The 26,060-nt window shown below is 36.6% G+C and overlaps 2 protein-coding genes across 4 annotated transcripts; one reads left to right on the top strand and one right to left on the bottom strand.

Moving 5' to 3' along the window:
- Positions 1–1,879: 1,879 nt before the first annotated feature.
- Positions 1,880–16,256, top strand: LOC126856127 (myosin heavy chain 95F). 2 transcript variants are annotated; one of them, XM_050604358.1, is made up of 18 exons: positions 1,880–2,046; positions 8,389–8,583; positions 8,930–9,003; positions 9,092–9,221; positions 9,334–9,498; positions 9,724–10,136; positions 10,249–10,508; positions 10,647–10,804; positions 10,873–11,037; positions 11,163–11,386; positions 11,481–11,672; positions 11,772–12,755; positions 12,883–13,022; positions 13,417–13,461; positions 13,892–14,012; positions 14,098–14,215; positions 14,346–14,561; positions 15,481–16,256. In XM_050604358.1, the coding sequence occupies exons 2-18, from the start codon at positions 8,403–8,405 to the stop codon at positions 15,630–15,632; spliced, it is 3,738 nt and encodes a 1,245-aa protein (XP_050460315.1). In that variant the 5' UTR covers positions 1,880–2,046; positions 8,389–8,402; the 3' UTR covers positions 15,633–16,256. The 2 variants fall into 2 exon arrangements, with proteins under 2 accessions (XP_050460315.1, XP_050460316.1); XM_050604359.1 differs by lacking the exon at positions 1,880–2,046 and adding an exon at positions 2,073–2,191.
- Positions 16,257–16,599: 343 nt separating this feature from the next.
- On the bottom strand, positions 16,600–25,058 carry LOC126856139 (fatty-acid amide hydrolase 2-like). 2 transcript variants are annotated; one of them, XM_050604401.1, is made up of 10 exons: positions 24,741–25,055; positions 20,861–21,034; positions 20,510–20,729; positions 19,971–20,188; positions 18,553–18,664; positions 18,141–18,439; positions 17,959–18,060; positions 17,343–17,510; positions 16,945–17,127; positions 16,600–16,818 (listed from the first exon to the last, which is right to left on the bottom strand). In XM_050604401.1, the coding sequence occupies exons 2-10, from the start codon at positions 21,029–21,031 to the stop codon at positions 16,714–16,716; spliced, it is 1,578 nt and encodes a 525-aa protein (XP_050460358.1). In that variant the 5' UTR covers positions 21,032–21,034; positions 24,741–25,055; the 3' UTR covers positions 16,600–16,713. The 2 variants fall into 2 exon arrangements, with proteins under 2 accessions (XP_050460358.1, XP_050460359.1); XM_050604402.1 differs by lacking the exon at positions 17,959–18,060 and having other exon boundaries at positions 24,741–25,058.
- Between the last annotated feature and the right edge of the window lie 1,002 nt (positions 25,059–26,060).

Below are 26,060 nucleotides of genomic sequence, written 5' to 3'. Positions count from 1 at the left end.
ATCGAATGAAGATAAAAAATCCCTGTTCGAGCATGCACTTTAGGTCAAATAATGCTATTTGCGCGAGTGCATGCAATGGTGTAATTTCGCGGTAAATAAATATCTATCGAATGATGGGGAAAGACCTGGCTCGCTTCTCGGCATCGTGATGTTCGCAGCGTGATTTCCAATGTTGCATCCGGCATGTGTCGTGACAAAATGACAAGTAATGATAAAAATGGGAAATGATTATCGAGACTATTTTTACAACATTCTTGTAGAAATGGGAATTTTCGAAATGCTAAAAAATCAATTCACGAACATTAATAAGATATATATCATGTATATGTCATAAGATATATATCATCTATATCTAATGCAATATATGTAAAATAAAAATTTATTTTTGTTACATAATTTGAACATTAAATAAATAAGAATTATTCGCAAATACTAAAAATAATATGACTTATATACACTCGTGGATAAAAATGGATTGATCGCTTTCGCTACATTTTGCGCGCGCGCGCGCGCGCGCGCGCACACACACACACACACACACACACACACACATCATAAACGTCATTTTTATTATTATACAATAATACACATTGACATTTTATTATATACATATATCAGGTGTCGGACGCAATGAGACGCAATATGATTTTTCCAGATCAAATGAGCAAAAGAATAAAAATGATTTATTCTGCAGCTGAGATTAATCTACTGCCAATACGTTCAGATATATCCTACGTAGAATATGATGTTATCATCTGTTGGACACACAATAATGGATGACTGCATGTAATTTAAATAGGTTTCAGAAGATATCACTACATTGGATTTCCGAAAAGTCATCGATATCATTAAAAAAAATAATATATTGATGTATCTTACTTTTTTATTTATAAAAGAAAAAGTTGGATATAAATTAGTTGTTATATGAAAGCTGTAAACTATTAGCCAATTAATGAAAAATTATTATAATTATCAATTCAAGATTTATATATGATTTAAAGTGTATTTTGCGACTTGTTTCTATTTTTTTAATATAATTAATTCTTCAGAATCTATATAAATAATAATGACTGGCTATTTGTTATTTACAGAAAAATTACATCCATTTTTATAATAATTATTTAAACATTCAACAACAAACACTTGCAATCAATGATCAATCAATTATGTCAGCGTTGTTATCTGTTAAAGCCTGACCTGAAAAATAAAATTTTGCCAATTCCAACTTCATTTTATTCTAATTTTCTAAATCATATCGCACAAATTTCTGCAGACCGCAATATTTTGGAATATTGTTTAAAATTCTAAATACAGTGTGTGTATTTCGAAAATTATTCTACCACCAGATGCAAATAACAGTAAGACCAGTATTCGATCAGATGCGAAATCTCTCCTCTTTTTCCACCGTCATTCCTCCATTCCCACATCATTATTTGTCACCCGCTGTCATCGCTGGTCGGTGAATGAACGTGAGCGATTGAACGGGTTCGGCGCATAAGATTGACGTAAGTCCATAATTCATAATTGATAAGATTCACGCATTGAATAATTCGACCTTGTCAATTACAGGCTTGTTTCATTTACAATTATTCAATGGCAATACTTCATCGATCGGCATCGAGCATATCGGAGCATCCTCAAATTTATACAAATAATCATAAAAAAAATTTAATCTAATAAATTACGAATTAATTTTGTGAATTTCTCGCCCGACTATTCGTTCGAGAATCTTATTCTCTCGCGCGCCTTACCGCTCCGATTCTTTTGACATTGCGTGGGATCGATGGCATCGGGGGCCCGGGATACCACCGGGTGATGAGAGCGATGGTAGCGCGCGATCTACCTACATACGTGTGTTGGCGCGATCGCGGCCGTTTGCCGCGTGGCATCGACGGAAACGGCCGTTGATCGCCGAGAGCGCGTTCGCTCGCTCGTTCACTCCGGTGCGGCAACTCAACAGTTGCATGTCGGATTTTGTGCCGTGCGCGCTGTAGTTTCCTCGTCCCGGCTGCCTGACTGCTCTTTCGCACGGTGGCAGCGTTCTCGGTGAGTACCTGCGATCTGTCAATCTCCTATCGATCGTCCATCTCCGAGATCGATCGGCGCGTCCAAGACTGATTTCTGACAGCTTCGCTTATTTACACGGCCTTCAGCCGTGCCATTATTTCGACATTCGTGTGTAAATAAACAGGTAAGAGTCCTTGTATATGTGACACTTCGTGTTTGTCCTTCGCTGAAATTCTTCCGCTTCAAATTCATGATTAGGATTTCAACTTTGCGAAAGTAAGAACAACAAAGCCGGTAGGTCGAGTCGCAGCAACTTGTGTCAACGAACGTTCCAAGAGAAATATAATATAATATGATTCTTCAGAAATACTGCAATAGGTATAAGGATCTTATAATCAATCCAAAGAATTTGTGTTTCTCAATAGGAGCCCCAAATTTCGCCTTAAAGCTGCGCGAGAAAATTCGCCACGATCTTTTTACATTTTACAAGACACGTGAAAAATAATTATTCAACGCGAGAAGGATTTCTAGTTATCGTAGCGTATATATATATATATATATATATATATATATATATATATTGGATTAGCGATTATTATCGGTGAAAATATGATTCAAGAGCGGATCTAATAGCTTTACGTAACGCGTATTTCTCTTTACCGCGCGGACAATCGCAGCGGGAAAAAAGGAGAGAAAAATTGCCGGACGTTTTTTGTGCGCGTTTCAAAACGCACGTTCGGCCCCACAATCTAGTCCGCGATTAGGGGAGTGGAACGATGTTAGAGAAGGTGGCAGGTGCAGTGCGCGAATGCAAAACCGCGACGAATGCGAACGAGCGCGCGAATTAGTGTGTGAAGCTGCGTAAGCGCCTACGTAAAACCTTTCCGGGAGGGGGAAAGGGGAGGAAGAAAAGGGGAGTGAAAAGACGATACGTGCTTCGCTCTCGCGATGGCGAAATACGTATGCAGGCGAGCTTTCGTAAAAAAAAAAAACAGCCGCGTAATTACACCGTCGTTGACGGTGCGTGCATTGCGTTTCTTTTTTCCGGTTTTTCTTTTCTTTTTTTTTCCTCCTAGGCGCGTTCTCGCAACAGCGAGAACGCGTGGGAGGGTGGGGGTGGGGAGGGAGAGCAATCGCTCGGCGATTTTGGATTACCGCTCATCTTGATAAACGATAAACGATTGATAGCGCGACGCGCGATCGAAAGAATTCTCGTCGGAGATAAGAGAGCTCCGGAGTATATATATATATATATATATATATATAAAAAATCGGAGTAAATGTGACCCCGGCGACTGTGTGTTTAATGAAATAATTATCCAAACTTTATTCTCGATATTGCATTTTTTCGTCACCACTTTTTGATATCGTCGAAAGTGTCGCGATATGTATTGTGTAATTTTTCTGATTACATCTTATCGAGATGATGACGCTCAGCGTATATACATCTTCTTCTACTTGTCGAGACCAACTTTGATCATTCGCGCTTCATGTCGCATTAATTGTTGAGCGAGGTATCTCCTTAATCGGGATACTTAAACCAATTTTACTACTTCTTGGAATTCCTTCCGTTCGTCGACCGTCGAAGGCGTTGCGTTATCTCTACTCTTCATACGTGAATTATTAATGCGAAATCTCGAAGAAGCTTGAAGTTTATTCCCGACGTACGATCGAGAAAGATATCGTTTATATATTTCGTAACGCGATATATTTGTTCGAAATGACATTGGGTATTAATTAATGCTAATTTCACGGATCATTCCGACGACCTCTTGCAATAAAGCGCATAGACAGAGAAACAATACACTATTATGTCTCGTATTCGCGCTCGCTTCCCCTCGCGGCACGTGCGAAAGTCATCGAAATCGGAGTCTGCTTTACGTTTCCTTAGCGAAAGTAACGCGGCGAAAGCGAGTTAACTGAATCGAGATTATCCCTCTCTGCCGCGAAAAAGCGTCTCGCTGTCGGTTTAGCCGAGTTAAATTTTATGATGTATGACAGACACGAGCGTTGCGCAACCGCAACGAAAAAAAGGACCGCCCCATCCTTTATACGTACATGTAGATGGGCGTGAGACGAGGATATCCGTGAGTCACGCATCTCTCGATCCCGATCGTGTGTACTTGAATGGTCGGCCACTTCCGATACCGGTTCTCTTTTCAGAGCGAACGGTGGGTGCAAAAAAATTTGCATTAATCATTCTTCTGTTAAGACTAATCTTTGCGCGAAATAATAATCGTTATGAAATTAACGAGAATATTGGAGAAATGATAATCAAATGCGTTGTACGTAAACGATATTATATAATGTCATTGATAACATTAATGATAATTAATTTCCGTGAGAAAAATTTACATATTAATATCGCGAATGGAATAATTTATAGTTAAAATAATGTCCGCGATTGTTTTGTGAAATTGATCGAACATTGTTCTGACCATGTATCGGATTAGGAATAAGGTGCAAAATATGCGCAGCTCGATTAATCAAAGTGCAAAATGCCAAGCGGAACTCGATGCAAATGGGAGATGGCGGGACCGAAAGCCCGACCCACTGCGCTCGATTTAATCACCGAGTGTTCTTCATGACAGCGATGGTGCGAAGGTTGTTCCAATTAATGTTAAGCGATGTAAAACGACGAAATATATCAAGGCATATCTAGCTGCTTTTCGCGCCAATTATAAATTTATTATAATTAAATCGCATCAGCTGATTTGAATATTTTTAAAATAATTTTTTTATCTTTTCTGTTTCGTTTTTACGTTATGACATAAATATTGTTTTTATAACAAATGGGGAATTTTAATAAAAACGCGAATTAATAAAACTCGATATATTTTTAAAAAATGCGATATGATTTAAAGATGACATTTCTCTTTTTCTCATCTCAGACGATAGACGGGAGAATATTGAAGAGATACGAGACCGTACCTGTACATAATATGTTCTCTCGAAAAACCGGATTACGATAAAATTCACGGACATTTGTTTTTTTGTATGTTTTGGCCGCAGTAGGGAAAATTCGTTGCGCGCTCACGCGTGTCTCCCCGTGTTCTGTATGCCGGTCCCACCTGCCGCTTCCTGCTTCCTCTCATATCCCTTTCATTCCCTTCCGACGAATTAGGGAGCGCGACGCACCTTCGCACGCAAAGTGCATTCGGCATTGAAAATGCGCACCGATCCTCGCATCGACACGCGTCTATCTTTATTAAGCGTGAGGTCGCGGAAAGAAGGCGGAGGGCGAGCCGCGCCTCGTTCCGGAGAACAATGCGCGGAGAACGATTTAAATACGTCGTGGAGGAAAGAAGGACGCCGAGGTCGGGGAAAAGGGCTCGGTGAGGATCGATATTGCCGCTCTAAGACCGCGGATTGAAGATACGGAAAAAAGAAAAAAAGAAAGGGTTAATGACGGAAGGGGAGAGACAGCAACATCTGGACGTTACGGTTTCTTATGCCGTATAGAAGAAGAAGGTGAACGAACGATTCTTCGCCTCTCTCTCTCTCTCTCTCTCTCTGTCTCTTTCTTTTTACGATGTGCATCTTACGCTCTCGGCACGCAGAGAAAATTGCTTCGGATGCCTTACATGCTTAGGCGCCGCGACGTATCGCAACGATTCTTCGCTTCATTCGGGTGCATCGTTTCCGCCGGAATCGATAAAATTTCAGCAGGAGAATTTCAAGGAATCGTTATACCGACTCTATTACGCTGTAATATACGTTTCATGGATAAAGAGCGATGCAAAAGCGCGATGCAGCGAGTGTCCTGAGGATCGACGCAAGGATTTACCGGTGGCTTTTACCGTTACGATATCTCTAACGGGATGCGCGACTCGAGAGAGAATACGACAGAGGGAACAAGGCAATTTCTCTCGCGCTTTCCAGATTGGCCGCGTACAGTTTCAACGCTCGACTCAACCGTGATATTACGCATATTAAATAAGCAGGGATATTCATACATTGGAGTAAACTCTCCATTCCATGTGTATTGTCGATATTTTATTTTAATTTAAAATCTATGCAACTTAAAGGAAGCTGAAGCTATTAATTTCAATTTGTTTTTTGCAATAATAAATAAAGAATAAAGCCGGAAAAGGGAAAGGCATTTCAGATAGACTCGTTTATATATAAGACTTGCTTTTCCCAGCAGAAATGCTATTCGTATATGCAAATGAGACGCGGTTAGCGTATCGCGGAGAGACGGATGTGGAGACTTTTTCGAAATTTTGTCACGACGCGCCGAGTCGACGGAGCGCGTGTAAAACGCGAGACGCAACCGCTCGTGGCGACCTTTAATCACGCAGCCGACTGCCGATCGTCGAACCTGGTGACGCCAGGGAAATACGTACGCTATTTTTTTTTTGCTTCTTGACGAACGACGACGCGTTTTGTGCTCCTTCTCCATTTGCCTGCTTGATCTTATCGCCGCAATGCGACCGTCTCGTCTGCGCGATCCCCGAGCGTGTCCGCCGCGCATGCTGAGCTCGAAAATCATCGCGTTACGTAATCGAGAAAATTGTGCCCGCGCGCGATACGGACAGGTGGACGAAAATTGACGAGTAATGCCATTATGTCATTACGATAAGAAAAAGAGATTCAATATTCTGAAGCATTTTTTGAAGCAGTAATGGAAATATCTACTAATGATAATCTTTATTGCGCAATAATAATGGCACATGTGTATTGTTTTACGCGATTGCAACAAGGACAGACATACTGACATGACGCCTAACTTGAATGATAAAAAAATGTAAATTTGTGCATGTGTGTAGAAGTTGACGGAAAGAGTCGAGACGGAAATATCTATATATTCAACTGGCATAATACAAGATATTATTAGTATATTGAATAATTTTATTTTTATTTAAAGTTAAATTTTTTAAATTTTATTTCAAAGAAAAAATTACCTCCGCGTTCCTTGAAAAGTATACAATTGTGTTGTTGTATCAGTAGATCCCTTAATTAATACACGGAAAAAAATATAGTGTAATTCGTCAACCGAGACCGTCATAATCTGACAATGTAAAGCTGCTTGTTTAAAGAAGGAAAATACCCAGACGATGCAGCTGCACCGAACGATTCCGACGATGAGTAACGGCGATTATTTCGAGCTCGTCGCAGAGCACCTTCCGTCATCGCTTATCTCGATAACGCGATGTGATAAGCGATAAATTGGAGGACGGAATTTCAATTTTTGCGTCGACCGTCAAACCGAAAGAATCCGAGTAAATACGAATTTAACGTTGAAGCGTGAACCTAGCTTTGTCTGTCGCTATTTAAACAATAATGGATAAACATCTGTCAATCTGTGCAGGATTATCTTGTTGCATATATAGGACGTTCCAAAATAAATAATCCTAATTTTAATCTTAAATGCTCGGTTTTAAATAAAGCTGAATTTTCGATGCACAAAATTAATTAAAAATAAATTTTTATTTGAAATAAAAAAAAAAAAAAAATAAGAAATAAGAAATATTTTTGTGATTCTCAAATTTGTCGCAGACTAAAAGAATCTTTTATAAGAGCCCACAAGACAATTTTTTGACTGTCAAATAACGAGATTCTACAATTTTTTTCTCAGGTATTAACATTTACTTCGATAACATGCCAATAGCAATTTATCTATGTAAAGCTATTTGAATACGCGAGAAGTCTCCGATCTCGTCGCTAACTTTCTTTGTGACCCATACGACCAATTCCCCAGACTTTATCGACCCCGTCGTGACACTTTTGTTGCTTCTTCCGCTCAATAATGTACAGCTTGGAATAAGACCGCGGGACTCGATGAGTGCTAAGAATCTCCATTCAGCATACGCGGTAGAGCGCCGGAAGTCGAACGAACAAGACTCATTCGAAAATCTCTCCGATGACGACGGGGAGAAAGTACGCGTCTGCAAAATCCAACAAAAGCTAGCGTGGACGATTTATGTTTCGTACACACAAGCGAGAATAATTATATTGTATGATTTATTTCGACATTATGTGTCGACAAAGCTTCGAATAGAAATCTTATTTGCTTGAAATTATTTCACGAGTGCCGTTAATTGTTGCCTCGAGAGAAGTTCAATCTTCACACAAGATCTTTCTCTTTTTAAATAATTATTTAAAAATCATCTCAACATTTTTGTTGACTTTTAATTGTCCAAAGAATCGACCTAAGGAGAAGGAAAATCTCTTAGTTGATACCAGCAAGAATATTTCTCATAAATAATTTAATTCTATCTCGTTGCGTTTTTAATTACAATTTTTATTATTATACGAAGCGAGTTGCCCAGGCGCGTAATGCGGCTTTCTCGCTCGTATGAATGCCGGAGATGAGAGTCAACGACGATTGCGAAGCGCGTATTGTTTCGACCGTGCGACCGTGCGTTTCTTGTATTTCAGAGCTAAAACTCGGGATGGAGAACCAGCAGGTGTGGGTCCGGGACCCTCAAGAGGGTTTCATAATCGGGAAATTCGCGGACATGGTGGACGGGGACGCCCTGATCGTGCCCCTCGATCCGAAATATCCGCAGCGCACCTGTCCGCTGGACGAAGTGTATCCTGCCGGCGAATACACCAAAGATGTCGAGGATAATTGTGAGTTTTTTCCTCCAGACACACACGTATCGTCTTTCAACGATAGTCTGATTCTGATTTATTTTCAAATAATATTTATGAATTTTGTTTGCCGTAAACTTTAAAGGGGAAAAAAGAATACAATGAACACAACAGTTAGTGCCCGTTTACTCGACGTAGTCCCCTCGATTGTTATACACCGTGACGAACTTGTTTCGTCCAACCTCTATCGGAGATTAAGATCGTGGTCACGCTCGCTTCTCACGCGACTTTCGCTCTTTTGCAAAGGCACTTTCACTCATCTCTTTCCTTCTTTTATTTATATGTATATATATTTTTTTATCCCCTTCTTTCTTTAAATTATTAGGCGCCCTCATGTACCTGAATGAGGCCACGCTGCTGAACAATATACGCACTCGTTATTTCAAGGACAGGATATACGTGAGTAATTATGTCGTGACGTGCTGGTCTCCGCTATTATCATCACGAGACCGTCTGTTAATCGCTCGTTACGCTTGTCCGGTTGCAGACTTACGTCGCTAACATTTTGATAGCCGTGAATCCGTACTACGAGGTGAAGGACCTCTACTCGCCGCGGACTATCAAGTCTTATCAAGGGAAATCCTTGGGTGAAACGCCGCCGCATGTCTTCGCCATCGGTAGGCGCGATGTCTTTCGTTTTCTCTTTCTTTTTCCCATCGTTAATTCTTGTTGTTCAGCGAGTTAATTCAGCGAGAGTACAGAGCAATCCTCCGTCTTTTATCTTCGCAGGCGATAAAGCGTTCAGAGACATGAAAGTGTTGAAACAGTCCCAAAGCATTATCGTATCCGGCGAATCGGGAGCTGGCAAGACAGAGTCGACCAAGTATCTTTTGCGATATCTCTGCGACCTCTGGGGCTCGACTGCCGGCCCGATAGAACAGAAGATCCTCGATGGTAAAACAATGCGACTAGAACATAATTAATTTAACATAAAATTAATTAACATTGCAAGAAATAATGAAATAATATTTAAGGTTTAAAAAATTCCGGAAAAATCTATGTCGCTTAAAAGAATTTTAATTTTAATTCCTTATCTAGCTATTTAATCAAGCATTGAGATTCTTAATTTAATCTATTAGCATTCGAAACTTTCTTATCAATTTCTGATCTACAAATCAGCGAATCCGGTGCTGGAGGCGTTCGGTAACGCGAAAACGAAGCGCAACAACAACAGCTCGCGCTTTGGAAAATTTATGGAGGTGCATTTCGACTCCAAGTGTCAAGTGGTCGGTGGCTACATCTCTCACTACTTGCTGGAAAAATCTAGGGTATGCCTACAAAGCCCGGACGAGCGCAACTACCATGTGTTTTACATGATGTGCGCGGGCGCGCCGGCCGATTTGCGCGCAAAGCTGGGAATCACCAAGCCGGACGACTTCCATTACCTAAGGAACGGCTGCACCCAATATTTTTGCAACGAGAAGTCGGAGAAACGACTGAACGAGGCGCAAAAGAGCCGCGAGCAGCTACGGAAGGGCAGCCTTCACGATCCAATCTTGGACGACGTCGATGGCTTCAACGCTATTGATCAGGTACATGCAATATTTAATTTATTCCTGCTTATAATAATTTTCTAAATTTCTTATTTAACTTTTTTTTTTATAATTTTTTAAAAATTTCTTCTCATCTTTATTTGCACTATAGGCCTTCACCCGACTCGGTTTAACGGATGCCGAACGCATGGAGATCTACACGATGGTAGCAGCGGTGCTTCACCTCGGCAACATCACGTTCGAAGATAATCCGGAGGACACCAAGGGCGGTTGCAGGATAACTGCCGGCTCGGAAAAGGCGGTAGCGATATCCGCGAAATTACTGGGAGTGGATCCCGAGGAACTTCGACAGGCTCTGGTCTCGAAGGTGATGCAGACTAGTCGGGGTGGCATCAAAGGAACGGTTATTATGTGAGTCGAAGAGGAGAGCATTCTGATGAATATTTTTTTTACATATTATTTTACGATGCTAATATTTTGTAAGCATTCCATCACGCGTTGCGCGGTCTTCTTCAATCATTTTTATCAATTTGTCTGATTGCGCTATAGGGTGCCGTTGAAAGTCTACGAGGCTAATAACGCCAGGGACGCTCTAGCAAAGGCAATTTATAGCAAACTATTTGATCACATCGTCGCGCGGATTAACAAGAGTATACCTTTCAAGGCTTCAAGTTACTACATCGGCGTGTTGGATATTGCGGGATTCGGTGAGCAAATTAAATCAAAAACTTTTTAGGATTATAATAAAAAGCTGGCAATAAATTTTCTTTTGTAGAATATTTCAAAGTCAACAGCTTCGAGCAGTTTTGCATAAACTATTGCAATGAGAAGCTGCAGCAGTTCTTTAACGAGCGGATCTTAAAGTACGAGCAGGAACTTTATGCTCGAGAGTCCTTAAACGTCCCGAAAATCTCCTATGTCGATAATCAGGATTGTATCGGTGCGTGAAATTGAAAATTCTAGAATAATATCTTATTTAAGCTTATTATTTCACGAATGAAATGATAAATAATACTCCCATTCATAGGATTTTAGAAATAAATCATGAATCATGCCAACTTTTAGATTTAATCGAATCGAAAAATACGGGTATCTTCAGCCTGCTGGATGAGGAATCAAAACTGCCGACTCATAGTTTCGCGCATTTCACCAACGAGGTCCATCGTGCGTGGAGCGGTCATTTCCGCATCACTTTACCACGAACGTCACGATTGAAGGCTCATCGAGAATTACGAGACGACGAGGGCTTCGTAATTCGTCATTATGCCGGTGGTGTTTGCTATCAAACGGTAAAATAACGTATTTCAAGATACAACGAGGTATAAAATCGTCGACGCATTTTCGCCTCTCTTTTATAATTGAATTTTTATTTCAATATCGCAGAATCAATTTATCGAGAAGAACAACGACGCGTTGCACGCTTCTCTGGAGGCGCTCATTCAAGAGAGCGGTAGTAAATTCCTCAGGACGCAGTTCGCCAATCATTCATTGCAAAAGGGCAAGCTGAATTTTATCAGTGTCGGTAGTAAATTCAAAACGCAGTTAGGCGAACTTATGGACAAACTAAAGAGCAACGTAAAGAATATTTTCTTTTCTCTTTGAATTCTTTTCAATATATCTAACACTCTTATTTACTTTTATTTCAATCTTCTTATTCCTCCTCTATATTTTTAGGGAACGAATTTCATAAGGTGCATCAAACCGAACAGCGATATGGTGGCGCATCAATTTGACGGGAACAGTATTATGAATCAACTCCGCTGCTCGGGAATGACGTCGGTTCTGGAACTGATGGAACACGGCTATCCCAGCCGAGTGCCGTTCCACGAGCTCTACAATATGTACAAGACTTACCTACCACCGGAACTGGCCAAACTTGATCCCAGATTCTTCTGCGAGGCGCTGCTTCATAGTCTAAAGTTAAATCAGAAGGACTTCAAATTCGGCATTACGCGGGTCTTTTTCAAGCCGGGCAAATTCGCCGAGTTCGACCGGATCATGAAGTCCGATCCGGAGAATCTGCGCAGGCTGGTCGCCAACGTGAAAAAGTGGCTGCTGAAGTCGCGCTGGAATAAAGTGCAGTTTTGCGCGCTGTCGGTGATCAAACTGAAGAACAAGATCATCTATCGGCGGCAACACTTGATCGTCCTGCAAAAAACGGCTAGGATGTATATCGCGAAGAAGCAACATCGGCCGCGCATTCGCGGTATCGTGAAAATCAAGAATCTGCGGAAGCAACTGACGCGAATGGAGGAGACCGCGGGTCAATTAAAGAATCGAGAGAGATCGACACAGGAGTTGAAGAGGCTGGACGATGACCTTGAAGCGGCCATACGCAAGATCAAAAACAATCCGAGAATCACGCCAGCGGAAATTGACGGTCTCTACACGTCTCTGGTAAACCAGATGAACAGGCAGATGGCCTCCCTGCAAGATATGGTGAAGCAGCAGAAGATTGCCGAGGAACAGGCGAGATTGAAGAAGATCCAACAGGAACTTGAGCTCGAGAAGAAACGTAAGGAAGAGGAGGAACGGAGAAAGAGAGGAGAAGAGGAAAATAGGAGAAAGAAATTCGATATGGAAGCCAGAAGGAAAATCGAAGAGGAGCAGAGGAGGAAACAGGAGGAAGAGGATCAGAAGGCGGCGGTTGCTCTTCAGGTTTGCTCGAATTTTTCAAATACTTACTAATGTATACATATATCCTGTTTTTATTACTATTTCAATTTAAGTTTTTATATATTATTTTATATACTGCATTCATTATTTTTATACTTATTATTTAAAGGCGCAATTGGAAAAGGAGGCCATGGAGGAGACTCGATATCGAGAATTGCTCGAGCAAGAAAGAAGAGACCACGAACTGGCAGTCAGACTTGCTCAAGAATCCAATGGACAAGTGGAGGATTCACCACCGCCTGCACGAAGGTAAGAATCGAGATAAAATTTATAAAAAAAAAATCAATTTTAAACGGTTACTTTATATATGCGTTAATTTACATAGATTATACATAGATATGCGTGATTTATACACGATATTTAAAATGCTCAATATTAAACAGGCACATGTTTGGACATTACAAAAAAAAAAATCGACCTTAGACATAATATCCGGAAATATATTAACTGATTTAATTTAGAAACGAATCGATAAACGAGTTCATTACCGATGATAAAATAGCGAATTAACGCGTAATCAATTGAAACTTTTATCTAATTACAATTTAACTTTTGATCGATAACGCTTATCATTCTTGATTACGTGCTGTAAAATGTTGTTGAACTGGAATAAGACGTTATTTTGTTGTTTAAAATCACGCAGCGGCTCCGACGTACGAGTATCTACGAACAACAACAGACTAATAAGGTATCGTATAATTATTCGCGTTTCTTTTGCATGAATGACTAACGAGAGATTAGTTGAGAGATTTATTCTCTTTTCGAACCAATTAACACTCACCCACTGCATTATTTTTCGTTGACCGATCTTCAATAATATTCATTCTCAGGTAAACTGTCCCCCCTGTTCTTCCCATTTCCAGCAAGAAGGAAAATTGTAGGAAAATTCGTAGACTGTCATTCGAAGACCGTAAAATTTATTAGCCAAACCATTTCCCGGTTTCTATCCTTTTGTACCTTCACGCATGACTTGTCAATTTCAGCAAATGCGTTAACACTGGCTTCCTCGTAGACTAACGCCTAAGCGGAAACGCTTAATATGGTATTTAATGGAAATTTGCACGATGTTGCAAAATCGCAATTACTAACATGCTATTTTCTAATTCGCGTTCCGACAGATCGGAACAGGTGCGTAACCAGCAAGCGGCTATGAGCAATAAGAAGTACGACCTGTCAAAGTGGAAGTACTCAGAGCTGAGAGACGCAATCAATACGTCCTGCGACATCGAATTATTAGAGGTACATTCATATACATGTGTATGATATCGATTATATAATCGTAAATATATAATGTACTTTAATAAGAGAAATAAAAATCTCTCAGGCTTGCCGTCACGAGTTCCATCGTAGACTGAAGGTTTATCATGCCTGGAAGGCGAGGAATCGCAGGCGAACGACCATGGACGAAAATGAACGGGCGCCAAAATCCATTATGGAAGAAGGTAAATAAATTACGGATATAATAAATAACGATAACGGTTACAATATTAATAATAATAAATTAATAATAATTATAGATAAATATAAATCTATAGCGCGATTAATTTGACGCGAACAAATTACGCTTTCCAGCTGCGAAAACACCGAGGACGACGATGAAGCAGCAAATAGTCGAATCATCGCAGAGATACTTCCGGATCCCCTTCGTCCGTTCGTCCGCGGCGGGCCAGCAGGATAACACGCACAGCAGCGGCAAAAGGGGCTGGTGGTACGCGCATTTCGACGGACAATACGTGGCACGGCAGATGGAACTCCATCCTGATAAACCGCCTATACTTCTCGTGGCAGGTAAAGTCCTCTGACGATCCTTATGTCTATGGATGGTGGACGCTACACGAATCTCTTTGCACTGAGAAATAAAATCCTATGTATTCTATTAGGTTGGTGCGAATGAAATGTCGGATTCTTAAGTGAATATATTAAACTGCATATCTTTTTCCAAAAGCTGTTTATTTAATCAAAATATGCTCCATTTACTTCAATACACTTTTCCCAACGAGATTTTAATGCATAGATGCCTGTCTTGAAGAAATTCTGATCTTTAGAATCAATGAACTCTGATATGGCATTTTTCAGACTGTCTTCATTTTCGTACTGTTTAGCCCGTAAAAACAGTTCTAAATGTTTAAATAAATGAAAGTCGGTTGGCGAAAGATCCGGTGAATAAGGTGGGTGCTGCAAAATTTCATATTTTAATTCATTTAATTTCGCAATTGTTTTGTACGATATATGCGGCCGAGCGTTGTCGTGGAGAAATATTGGGCCATGCCGATTAACAAGTGATGGGCGTATAATTTTCAATTTTTCATGCATTTCTTCAATGTACTGGCAATACTTTTCGGCTGTAATTGTCATTCCAGTTCGAAGGAATGAGTAGTGTATTACTCCAGTCACATTCCACCAAACTGTGATTAAAATTTTCCGTTGATGAAAAAGTAAAAGCCATGAGCGTAAGAGCCTATTAAGATTCTTACCGAGTCTCTAATAAATTATAATAAATCAATAAAATTAATAAACTTTAGAAAAGACCGAACAATTTTTTATCTACACAAGTATCTCGAAATAAAACACGTTAATAAGTCATAATAACTTTTAGTAACTTTTTTAACTCGAGATATGCTCGTATAATTTATCAACGTTTAACGTGTACCGTGCTATATTTTTATGTTGAAAAAGAAATAAAAATTTTCTTTTCTCTGTTTGCCAGGCATCGACGATATGCAGATGTGCGAGTTGAGTCTGGACGAGACCGGATTAACGCGGAAACGCGGCGCCGAAGTCTTGGAACACGAATTCAATCGCGAATGGGAGAAGTACGGCGGTAAACCGTACATTCCACCGTGCGATCGCAAAAAGTGATGGAATCCGTTCTTCGTGCGCGAGAAAAAGTATACGTCATCGTAAAGTAACGCGGAAATTTCGTAGCAAATTACGTATTTTTACGTGGCCCCTTGCGTCCAGTTATGTAAAATGCGATTCTTCCATTTCGCCTTGCGAAATGTGTCTCGTGCACGGATCACGCATACACACACGTGTCCGCAATTCATAAATTACATTGCACTTGCGTGTTGTCGAATTTTCATCGATATAAATATTGCTTGTTTGTCAGAATCTAGCTTCTACCGGTTTTAAGTTATCCAGTTCTATCGGTTCTGGATTTATCAACCGATCAGTATTTCAATAATAAATGCGTTTATAATAAAGTTATCATGTATAAAATCGGATTGTGATGTGATGACTTTTTAAGAAAGAACGCGTAAAGGATTATATATTATCGTGTGAATTATTTTTTTTCCAGAGTGTTTATGTTTCTAATTTACAAGTATGTATAGGATACGAGATGTAGTTCCTTGTATTAGGCTTGTGCGTCGTTTTCGAGTTACACGCAGATGTAAGCTTATTATTTATAAGATTATGTAGTAATATTTATCGCATAAGTCGCGTTTCGAATAATGATTAATAAAAAGAATGCAAATAAACGAATACATTATAAACGATTTATACAAGTGGGGACGGAGTCATTAAAAAAAAGAAGAAAACGTAGCGATATATACGTTGAATCAAATATATTAAAAATTTTTATAAAAATTTCAAACTATAAAACAATAATAGTTTCATTCTCAGAATGATCTATCCATGATTGAGTGCGCTGCGTATATATTAATATAATTATATATAATAGTGTATTAAAAAATATTTATATATATATATATATATATATATATATATATATATAAATATTAATAAATCTTTAGCAACAAAAATAAAACATTTTTTTTTTGGAAATATTGCATTCCCAAGATTTTTTTATGAAAACAGCTGTCTGTAAAAGATTATAGAAATATTTTTATTTTTCACTTTATTATTATTCACGTGTCATTTTTTCTATGCGACAAAAAGATATAACATTATTTACAGAACAAGGCATCCTGATAATTTGTTATTCGCTTATAGATATCGATGGCGGCACCCAACCACCGAAAGCCGTCTCGAGTTCTTTCGCAACCGCCAAGCAGAGACAATCCTGATAAGGTGCAGCTACTATCTGCAATTTTTTTTTTCCTTTTTTTTTTTTTAATACAACTTTGCTTCATAAAAAGACTCTATTTCGGATGATTATTATTCGAAATTTAAATTGTTCTTGAAAGAGAGAATCATCCGGTTGGCTTACCTGAACACCGATAGGCAATCCCTTGTGATTAAGTCCCATCGGTACATGCACCGCCGGAAAACCAAAAGTATTGAAAATACCGCAATAAATGGTGTTCAGTGTTTCGCATACGCTAAATTCGGGATAAATCGCCGGACGCCGAAAAGTTGGATAAATAAATATTCCGTTCTCTCCCAACAGATCCTGAGCGAGAAACAAGGAGAGATAAGAGCCAATATAGAGACGGTTATGATAATTAATGCGGTAGAAAACAAAAAAGGCGTCAATATTTTAATTTGCGATTAAGAATAATATCCTTGAGCAATTGATTGCGCTTTATTTAGCGCGCTCTGGCTCTCACTTGCACAGTTACTAATTTTATTATATGATAATTAATGTTAAACTCTCGGGACACTAACCAGGAGCTTCTGCCGAATCTCCTTTCCCTGTTTTATGTAATGCAATATATCTGATTCCGAAAATGGAAAATGCGTATCAAATATCGCAGCAAGCAAGGCCGTCTGTGTCGTATGTTGCGATAAGCCGAACAGACTTTTCAGGAATTCTATAATTCCATATTTTTTCAGCTGCAACAAAAAAACAATTAATATCAAAATAGAAGATACGAATTTTATATATGCATTTAAATAGAATACAAAAGATATACTCTTTCTTTCGGTATGTTTTTTTTTTTTTTTCTTAATTTTTCAGTGAAGAGAAAACTTTTCGTAATTTTTTATTTACGCAACATGTAAGTAAATATATTGCATTTTAATTCTAAAACAACCTTGCAGCAATGTTGCGCAATACGGTAATTTTGTAGTGAAACATCGTCTGCATTTTTTTAACGCATGAAAAGAGCACGAACGTAACTTTTACGTGTCGACAAGAAAGTTAGCCTGGAGAGTTACAACACAATATAAATCTTATAAATTTTTTGAAACAACCATTTTTACGCGTGTTTTAAAAACAAAGTATGTGTATATTTTGTAAATGTGTGTGCGTATATATATATATATATGCACACATAAATACCGTAGGATCATTGGCGTCTATCAACAATTGTGGGAAATCTTTTACATTTATAAGCTCGGCCAACATAATCTCAACCAGTTCGGTCGGCCATTCTATTGGCAACTGCAACATGTCGAGTAATTTTGTGTCAAGTTTCACATCCTATGGAATAAACACGTTGTATAAACGAGCGTCGTAAATACCTCCTCCGCGCGAATATCGTATTGCGTAAAGTGCGTCACGACTTTCTGTACGCAATTTTTGATTTCTGGCACTACTGGTAAGATGCCAAATGCCTCATCCATGCTAAATCGATAATAGACCTTCAATTGTCGCAGATCTACCGGCACATCTAGACGCAGGTTGCGATCGCACGTGGACGTTAGCACTTTCATAAGCAGCTCGAGATCCTCCGCGTATCTGGTTAACGGGCCTGTGGTCAATAGCTTTTGAAAATCTTTATCCTCGCTGTATGGAAAATGTCCTATGTTCGAAATAATTCCTGCAAGAAGAAAAATATACGATAAATAAATTAATATATACATTTCTTTCAAGGTATGATTGCGCGATTGAAACAGCAAGCATATTTTTTACAAAAAAAAATAATCAATTTACCAGCCGTAGGCTTGTGCCCAAAAATGCCGTTGTAAAGAGCCGGTATTCTTATAGAGCCAGCTAAATCTGAACCGATTCCGATCACGGAAGCACCTGCCCCGATTAATGCACCCTTAAAGGAAAATATACTTTTCAACATATTTTTTCACATTTTTATTTCTTCCTTTTCATTTTTACTTTATATTAAATTCTATTAAATTCAATTTCTTAGTATATACACTACAGATCAGTTATAAAATAACCGATATCATGTGATGAATATAATAATAAATAACTATAAATATAATAAAATAACCATACCATGTGATGTGGTATTTATCTTCACGTATTTTCTCTTGTTGTGAGCAGAAAGTGTTTCGAGCGAAAGTCGTTAATGAGTGGCAATTTATCCTTGATTCGCGTAAATATTTTGATCGAATTTGAAAGAAAGTGTTTTAACTAACGATCGCTAATGATGGTATATTTTCGAATGAGAAAGCAGTGTTAATAATCCTACAACTGTTAATTACGCAGATAGTAACATATATTTATGCATAATAGAAATAATTTTTTCCGCGCGCGATTAATTTTTTAGAAATAAAAAAAAAACATATCGTATGAGTTACGATGTTAGAAGAATTTAATTATCGAAAGTCTAAAAATTAACGAGGTCACGAGAAGCTAAATATACAATAAATCGTCACTACGAAACATCGGTCGAATTTGCGCGAATTAGAAAAAAAAACCAACCTTCATGTCCGTAACAGCCACTTTTTTTCTGCGGGTTAGATCTGCTTGACCTTAATAGTCTCTCTAAAAGCTGGAGTTCGTGAAATATAGTCTTTGTCCAATAATCAATGTCTTTATTGTGAAGAAGGAATTATGTGTTGTCAATCCTAATCAGCGATATTAGCTGATGTCCGATAAATAATTGTTGGAATCATTTTTTTCATGTAGGTCTATGTAAATATCACTGAATGTATCAATGTTACATAATAATTATTTAGCCTCTTGTAATTTTTTGTATGTTTGTTACACGCATGCACATTTAAATCCATTCTACGTGGAATTCATGTTTTTTTTTTTTGTTTTGTTTTTTTTCGTTTCTTATATTTTATATTTATGATGCAAATAAGTGTCGAAACGTCCCATGACTATTAAACAGACGCAAATAAGTACCGAAATGTCCCATTCGCTATTAAACAAATTTTGACCCTTATCTACGTTTTTTAAAAAAATTTTAATTTATAATGTATTTAATGTAATTAATCCAAGTGCGTATGTATTTATTTTACCTCTATTGCGATTAATGAAAAAAATCGAAAAAACGCGGTTTCTTCGGACTACTTCACAAATAATTTCCTTAAAAAATAATTCTTCTTTTTTATTAAGCGATTATCTTATTATTAATGCCGTTGAGATGATCCCAGCTGAATTACCTCTCCGCCAGATGATCCGCCGGACGTATACCTCGTGTCATAAGGATTATAGGTACGGCCGTACAATAGATTCGCGCTCTCGAAGCCGCCGCACTGCTCCGGAATGTTTGTAACGCACACTGGAATCGCTCCAGCATTTCGGAGTAGTTCGATGACTACAGCATCGCAAGATGCCTTTACCCCTTTGCGGCCTAAAGAACCACTTGTATGACTGCAACCTGCGATCAAGAGAAAATTTATCTTTGTTTATATCTTCTTTAAAATAAAATTTATCAAATATCGTTCACACTTATAATTTATATTTAAAAATATGATAAAAAAGATGATCGAAAGGAGAGATTTTTTATGTAGAGTAAATAATAAAATTTTTTTTTTATATTTATACATATATCTTTTTTTCTTATATTTTTTTTTATTCTCCGTCTCTCTCTCCTTCTCTCTGTCTCTCTCTCTTTTCCCTATTTTAACATGATACATTTTCAAAAATATATACAAATGTAAATTATTTTGTGATTTTAATCACAAAAAATTAATTGTACCTTTAAGAGCACAAGATTCCTTGACTGTGAGCGGTATGCCGTACAGCGGCTTCTCCTTCTCCAACGTTTCAATGTCAAATTTGCCACTTGCCAATTGCTCGTCGTAAATTTTCGCTTCATATATTGCATCGAAGAATCGATTGTCGACGACAGCATTTAAGATAGGATTCACTTTTTTAATTTGTAGTATATATGCATTCACCACATCGTAACACGTAACCTGATTTTTATGAAAAAAATAATTTTCTGTATTTACATTATTTATGTTTTCTTTAACACCCCTAATTTATAAATGTCAAAAATATATATATATATATATATATATATATATTGAGTGTGTATTTCACTCACCTCTCTTTGTCTAATTTTTCTAGCAAGGGCAGTAGCGCTAAATGTGAGCAAGGAATCTGTTATCGGTGGTAGTTTTTGCGGCTTCTTACGGTCTATAAATGACGTTATCCGATAAAATACTGCTTGAATAATGTATATTATACCAAATGCCATGCGTAACATTAACAACATTTTCTGTAATATAAACGTTACGTCATCTACCCGTTTTACATATTATATCAAGAGAATAAATGCAACTCGCGATTAATTATAATTTTCTGATTTGTCATTATCATGATTTGTCACAACTATCGTATATTATTTTAGAGAAGAATGTGAACAAGAGAACTAATTATAAGAGTGTCAATCTTCTATATACTATAATTCTTCAATAAAAAATTTTAATCACTTATATAATTACGAAACTATTATTCAATAAAAAGTTAATATTAGAATTTTCTGGAATTAATCTATAGAAAATATCTTATTATTATATTTTACTTTATAATTGACTTTATAATTGGTTAAGCAATATACGATGACACATTGTATTCTCTATTAGACATTGCAAACTATGGAATCGTAAAGAAATACAAATATATGAAAATATATGCGGTGCGGAAAAAATATTGGAATAAGCTATTAAAAAATGTGATATTGCACTTTAATCTTACTTGAAAAGATAGCTTACTGAAAAGATAGCACGTATCTATTTAAAAATAATTTATGTTACATATTAAAACATTCGAGCATGTGCTGATCATTAATCGTTATTGCGTGATTGACTCACGTCACGACTCGCGAATAAATGTAACCGTAACTTTAACGACAGGCCCTAGTCGCGAAGGACAAATAACGTATCCGTGATAGTTCCTTACGTAATCGATCACCTAGATTCTTTTGAAGTGCAATGCATTAATGCGCTTGAGTCTCTTGCATTTATGCAACAGTCTATCAATATGTGTTATCTCATGATTGTTGTGCCTTATCTTTTTTAAGATCCTTCTACGTAATAATACGACCTCATATTGTATAATTTATATCTTTAAGTGGAGTAAAAACGATATCATATGATTCATAAAACGTACGTTTTTTTTATTGTTTATAAAAAAGAGAGCGATAAATCACACTGTGGCAGTGTAATCGCAATTATCGTAAACGCAATTTGTCTCGGACTTGTTACGTCGATTAAAAATTTTACACGGGAGACCTGTACCGTTTTTGTTATTTTTAAAACTCTTTGTTTATTTTATGTTCAATAATTTTGCAATCTTTTACTGTTTCGCGATTATAAAATTAAAATTGATTTCCATTTCCAGTCGAAATTATAATATGAATATTTCATCTTGTTTTGCATTTCGTTTTTGCTTTTCGCATTTATTTTGCAAGAATTTTCCTTAAACATGATTCTGAACTTTGCTACTTCCTGCATTTTACGACGGCATCTTTCACGGAAGACGGCATAAATACTCTTATAAACTAAGAGTCGCGATTTTATAGGGAATTGCCCTTTGGTCAAGCACGTGCGAAACATATTTGTGCGACGTACGAGAAAAAAAAAATGCATAGACTCATGTCTAAATATGTCCTGTGCGTACCTTGAATAATTCAATTTCTTCTCCACGTACGCGTGCGTGGGAATGTAGCATTATTTCTTCATCGTCATAAATAAAGAAGACAAATTTTCGCTTAAAGACATTTGATTTTTTTGACAGCTCAATTCTTTAAACCGCTCGAATTGATTACGCATCGAAATATGTGCAATGCTGGAAGTTCGTGTCGCAATGAAAGATGAAAATAATCTCACGTTTCCGTTTCCACATACCCAGCTCAAAGTCTTCGAATTAAAAATGCATCGATAATATACATTATACGTATTTAAAAAATTGAAATAACTACTTCAAGTCAACTTTTTTGGATTAATTATCATTAATATGACGATAGATATCTGATTAGAATAAATTATTTATTCATTATTCAAATAGTAATTCATATGAAATAATATCATAAAACATGCTTCGCAAATAAAATATCTAAGTTACTGCGCATCTCATTATTGAAAAAAAAAAGCAGAGAAGAAAAATTACGTAATCAAAACTTTAAGGAAAATCAATAGATTTTTCTTGATTGAGATAAAGGAAAATGTTTATTTTTAATGTTTCTACCTCGACATGTTGATTTCGAGACAAATTCAAAGTGATTCAATTCTTAAGAATTTTCTCTGAAAAAAATACGAGAAACTCATAAACCACGTTCACACGTCACATGTGAGTTACACATGCTCGTTCGAAAAATCACTCGTTCGACACATTTCTAAGTGTTTCGCTTTTAAAAAAATTATGTTAAGAAACTATTATGTAAAGATATATAACGAATTCTAACTGAACAGGTGTAAATGGGATCGACATAAAAAATGTGTAATTTTAGTAATCTCGCGAGTAGGATAACAAGTTAACATCATCGAAACCGTGGTCTAAGCTAATATTGTATTTTATTCGCGTTGCGTAAAATATGCTCTCTCACGACTCGTTTGCGCATAATTTCGATCAAGTATAATAACCACGATGTCTCCAATGACATTGCAGTTATCTCTAGACATACATTTTCCTATTGAATACGACATGCTCTGAAAGCCACTTTGAAGAAATATCTAAATCGTTTTAACGCCAGATTTCTATTCGATCGATTTAACGATGCGAGATTAACTCTCTCTCTCTCTCTCTCCCTCTTTCTCACTCTCTCTCTTTCTTTTCTGACTTTGCAATCTGCAAATTCAATTTTCAAAATGTCATCACTGAACGTCTTTCACTTTTCTCTCACCTTATTTTTTTTTCCGACTGTATATGTAAATTGCGCATCTCATGTTTAATTAGGTAAAATTAGTGCATAAAATCATAATTATGATATTTAGACACGCGGATTTAGATAAAAATCTATCATATCTGATATCTAGATATCTGTAGTTATTACAATTTTAATTATGTTGTGATTGCGTCCATTTATCCATACATCCCGTTTTCTTTTTTTTTTACTTTATTATGAATGATGCATAGATTATTTTTTTATAAATAACATAGATTAGAATTTTAAACTTAAATTTATATTATTTTTACATATCCAATATACATAAAATATTTAATCTTGAAATTCTACTTTGATACTATTCGAGACAAAAAATGCATAGCAAAATTTTAATATCTCAACATATAATAAATTATGATTAATATTAAGATTGCTCCAATATATTTTCGTAAAAAAAAACAAGATCGTGGATTACATTCTATTCGACTGTAATTCGATCCAAAATATTTGTCTTATCGCTCAACGATTATTTTATCCAATATAAGATATGTATAATTGATAGAAATATTGATTAGTACTTGTGAATTTTTTGCACAAGAGATATTGAGTTAATGAAAAAAAGTGTTTGCGTCATACGAAATAAAGAAAAAAAAGGAGGTTTTTATACTTTAACATATTTAAATATTATTATCAACGTTATTTATATATTTTTATATCATTTACATATTATTTATATTATATATGATACATATAATTTTTTTCGCATAGTGACTGATGATTATACAAGATTATACAAGATTCCCGGAAATACTTTGGTGATAATAATAATATCGAGTGTCAAAATATTATACTTAAAATATGAAAATAACGATATTATTAAAATCAGAAAAAAATAACTTTTTTGTTCCTCTTATTATTATGTGTTCACAAAGATTTACCACTCATGTGATCACATAGTCTTTTATCGTTGACTCGCGAGTAAATTTCTTTCACTTTTCTACTTTTACTTTTCTTTCATTTTTCTACTATGTAAAAAAAAAAAATTTTAACCACTATTGCAATACACCTTATTCTATAAATAATAATTTTAGCAACAGACCGTTTCGTAGGTATGGCTCAACAGCGAAATATCTTGGTAGCCTTAGTACAGCGTTATGGATGCCAAGTCTTATCTCTTCGAAAACGGATGCTTTTTTAATGTCGGCCACTCCAACAAAAGTGCCGCTAAAAATGTTGCGCAAATAAACGTCTGACCGTCTCTTTTTTTTTTGCAATGCGACAATCTCGACGTTGAAGAATTTTCGCGTGAAAGAAAACTCGCGCGAGAAAGCGCCGCTTCGACAATTTACGTGATTACAGGTATAACGCCGGCGGCGTTTCGCACTATTTGAAGTCGGAAAACCCCGTGGAAATACGTGCCATCGGCGCGTGGTAATAAGCAGACTGAATAAAACTATGCTTCTTCTTGCTATTTTAACAAATGACACTATGCCTCCGGTGGGGGAGATCTAATGTAGTCTTGCGCGCGCTCGATAATCGCGTGCAGAAAAACGATCAACTTCTCCAAAGGGAAACACATCTGATTATATATTCATGATCTAGAAATATAAATCGAGTACAGAATTAGGTGAATTGTTGCTGTCGATGCTTGTACAACCATAGCATCTTTCGGATGCAGCTGGATGTTTTTTACGCTGCGTTTTTTCGACTGCGTTTTATTTTTTTTCGTTTTTTTACGCGTTTTTTTACAAAAATAATAGATGCATTAAATATTGTTTAAAGTATACGCGAGAATCTCGCTTCTCGAAATTTAAAATAAATTACATTAAATTAAATAATTGAAGATAGATTTTCATTCAAAGTCAAAGACATTGCATGCAGAGGATATAGGATTGTGGTTAAAACATTTATAGAGAGATTAATATTAGTTTAAAGAAATAGCTTATACAATGTGTTAATTTGAATATTAATTTTTGATCAAATTGTGCGCCTGCAAAAGAATTTTCAAGACAAAACCGGAGATATTCCATTAAATTTAAAATAACATTACGTATAAAAATTCTAACTTCTTTAAATGTCAATAGAAATTTCTCCAGTAAGTTTTGATTAAATTATATTCAAAGAAATTTTTTTATTCGAGAGGATATTTATTAATTTGGATATTTATTAATTTGTATACTACAAATGCTACACGATTTTTTTGAGAGTAATGCGGTAAATTATTACATAATGCAATAGTGTAGTGAGTAATATAAAATCTTTTATGATAATATTGGAATAATAAGTTGGTATAGATAAAATTTAGAATTTATGTTTAAAGACATGTTTAAAGACATATTTTATAAAATATTATAATTAGAAAACATTATGAAGCAATTCTCGAAATTGCCCTTTTCGAGCCGATATTTAACAATGAGGC

Source organism: Cataglyphis hispanica, chromosome 17, assembly GCF_021464435.1.
Source record: "Cataglyphis hispanica isolate Lineage 1 chromosome 17, ULB_Chis1_1.0, whole genome shotgun sequence".
Classification (NCBI taxonomy): Eukaryota; Metazoa; Arthropoda; class Insecta; order Hymenoptera; family Formicidae; genus Cataglyphis; species Cataglyphis hispanica.
This window is presented reverse-complemented; position numbering and strand designations above follow the sequence as displayed.

Coding starts and splice junctions, on each gene's coding strand:
- LOC126856139 (XM_050604401.1), bottom strand. CDS start 21,031: ATGTTGTTAATGTTACGCATGGCATTTGGTATAATATACATTATTCAA. Junction 20,189..20,509: donor GGAATCTTGTGCTCTTAAAG/GTACAATTAATT, acceptor TCTTGATCGCAG/GTTGCAGTCATACAAGTGGT. Junction 18,665..19,970: donor GCGGATCATCTGGCGGAGAG/GTAATTCAGCTG, acceptor TTTTCCTTTAAG/GGTGCATTAATCGGGGCAGG.
- LOC126856127 (XM_050604358.1), top strand. CDS start 8,403: ATGGAGAACCAGCAGGTGTGGGTCCGGGACCCTCAAGAGGGTTTCATA. Junction 9,222..9,333: donor GCCGCATGTCTTCGCCATCG/GTAGGCGCGATG, acceptor TTATCTTCGCAG/GCGATAAAGCGTTCAGAGAC. Junction 13,462..13,891: donor AACAACAACAGACTAATAAG/GTATCGTATAAT, acceptor GCGTTCCGACAG/ATCGGAACAGGTGCGTAACC.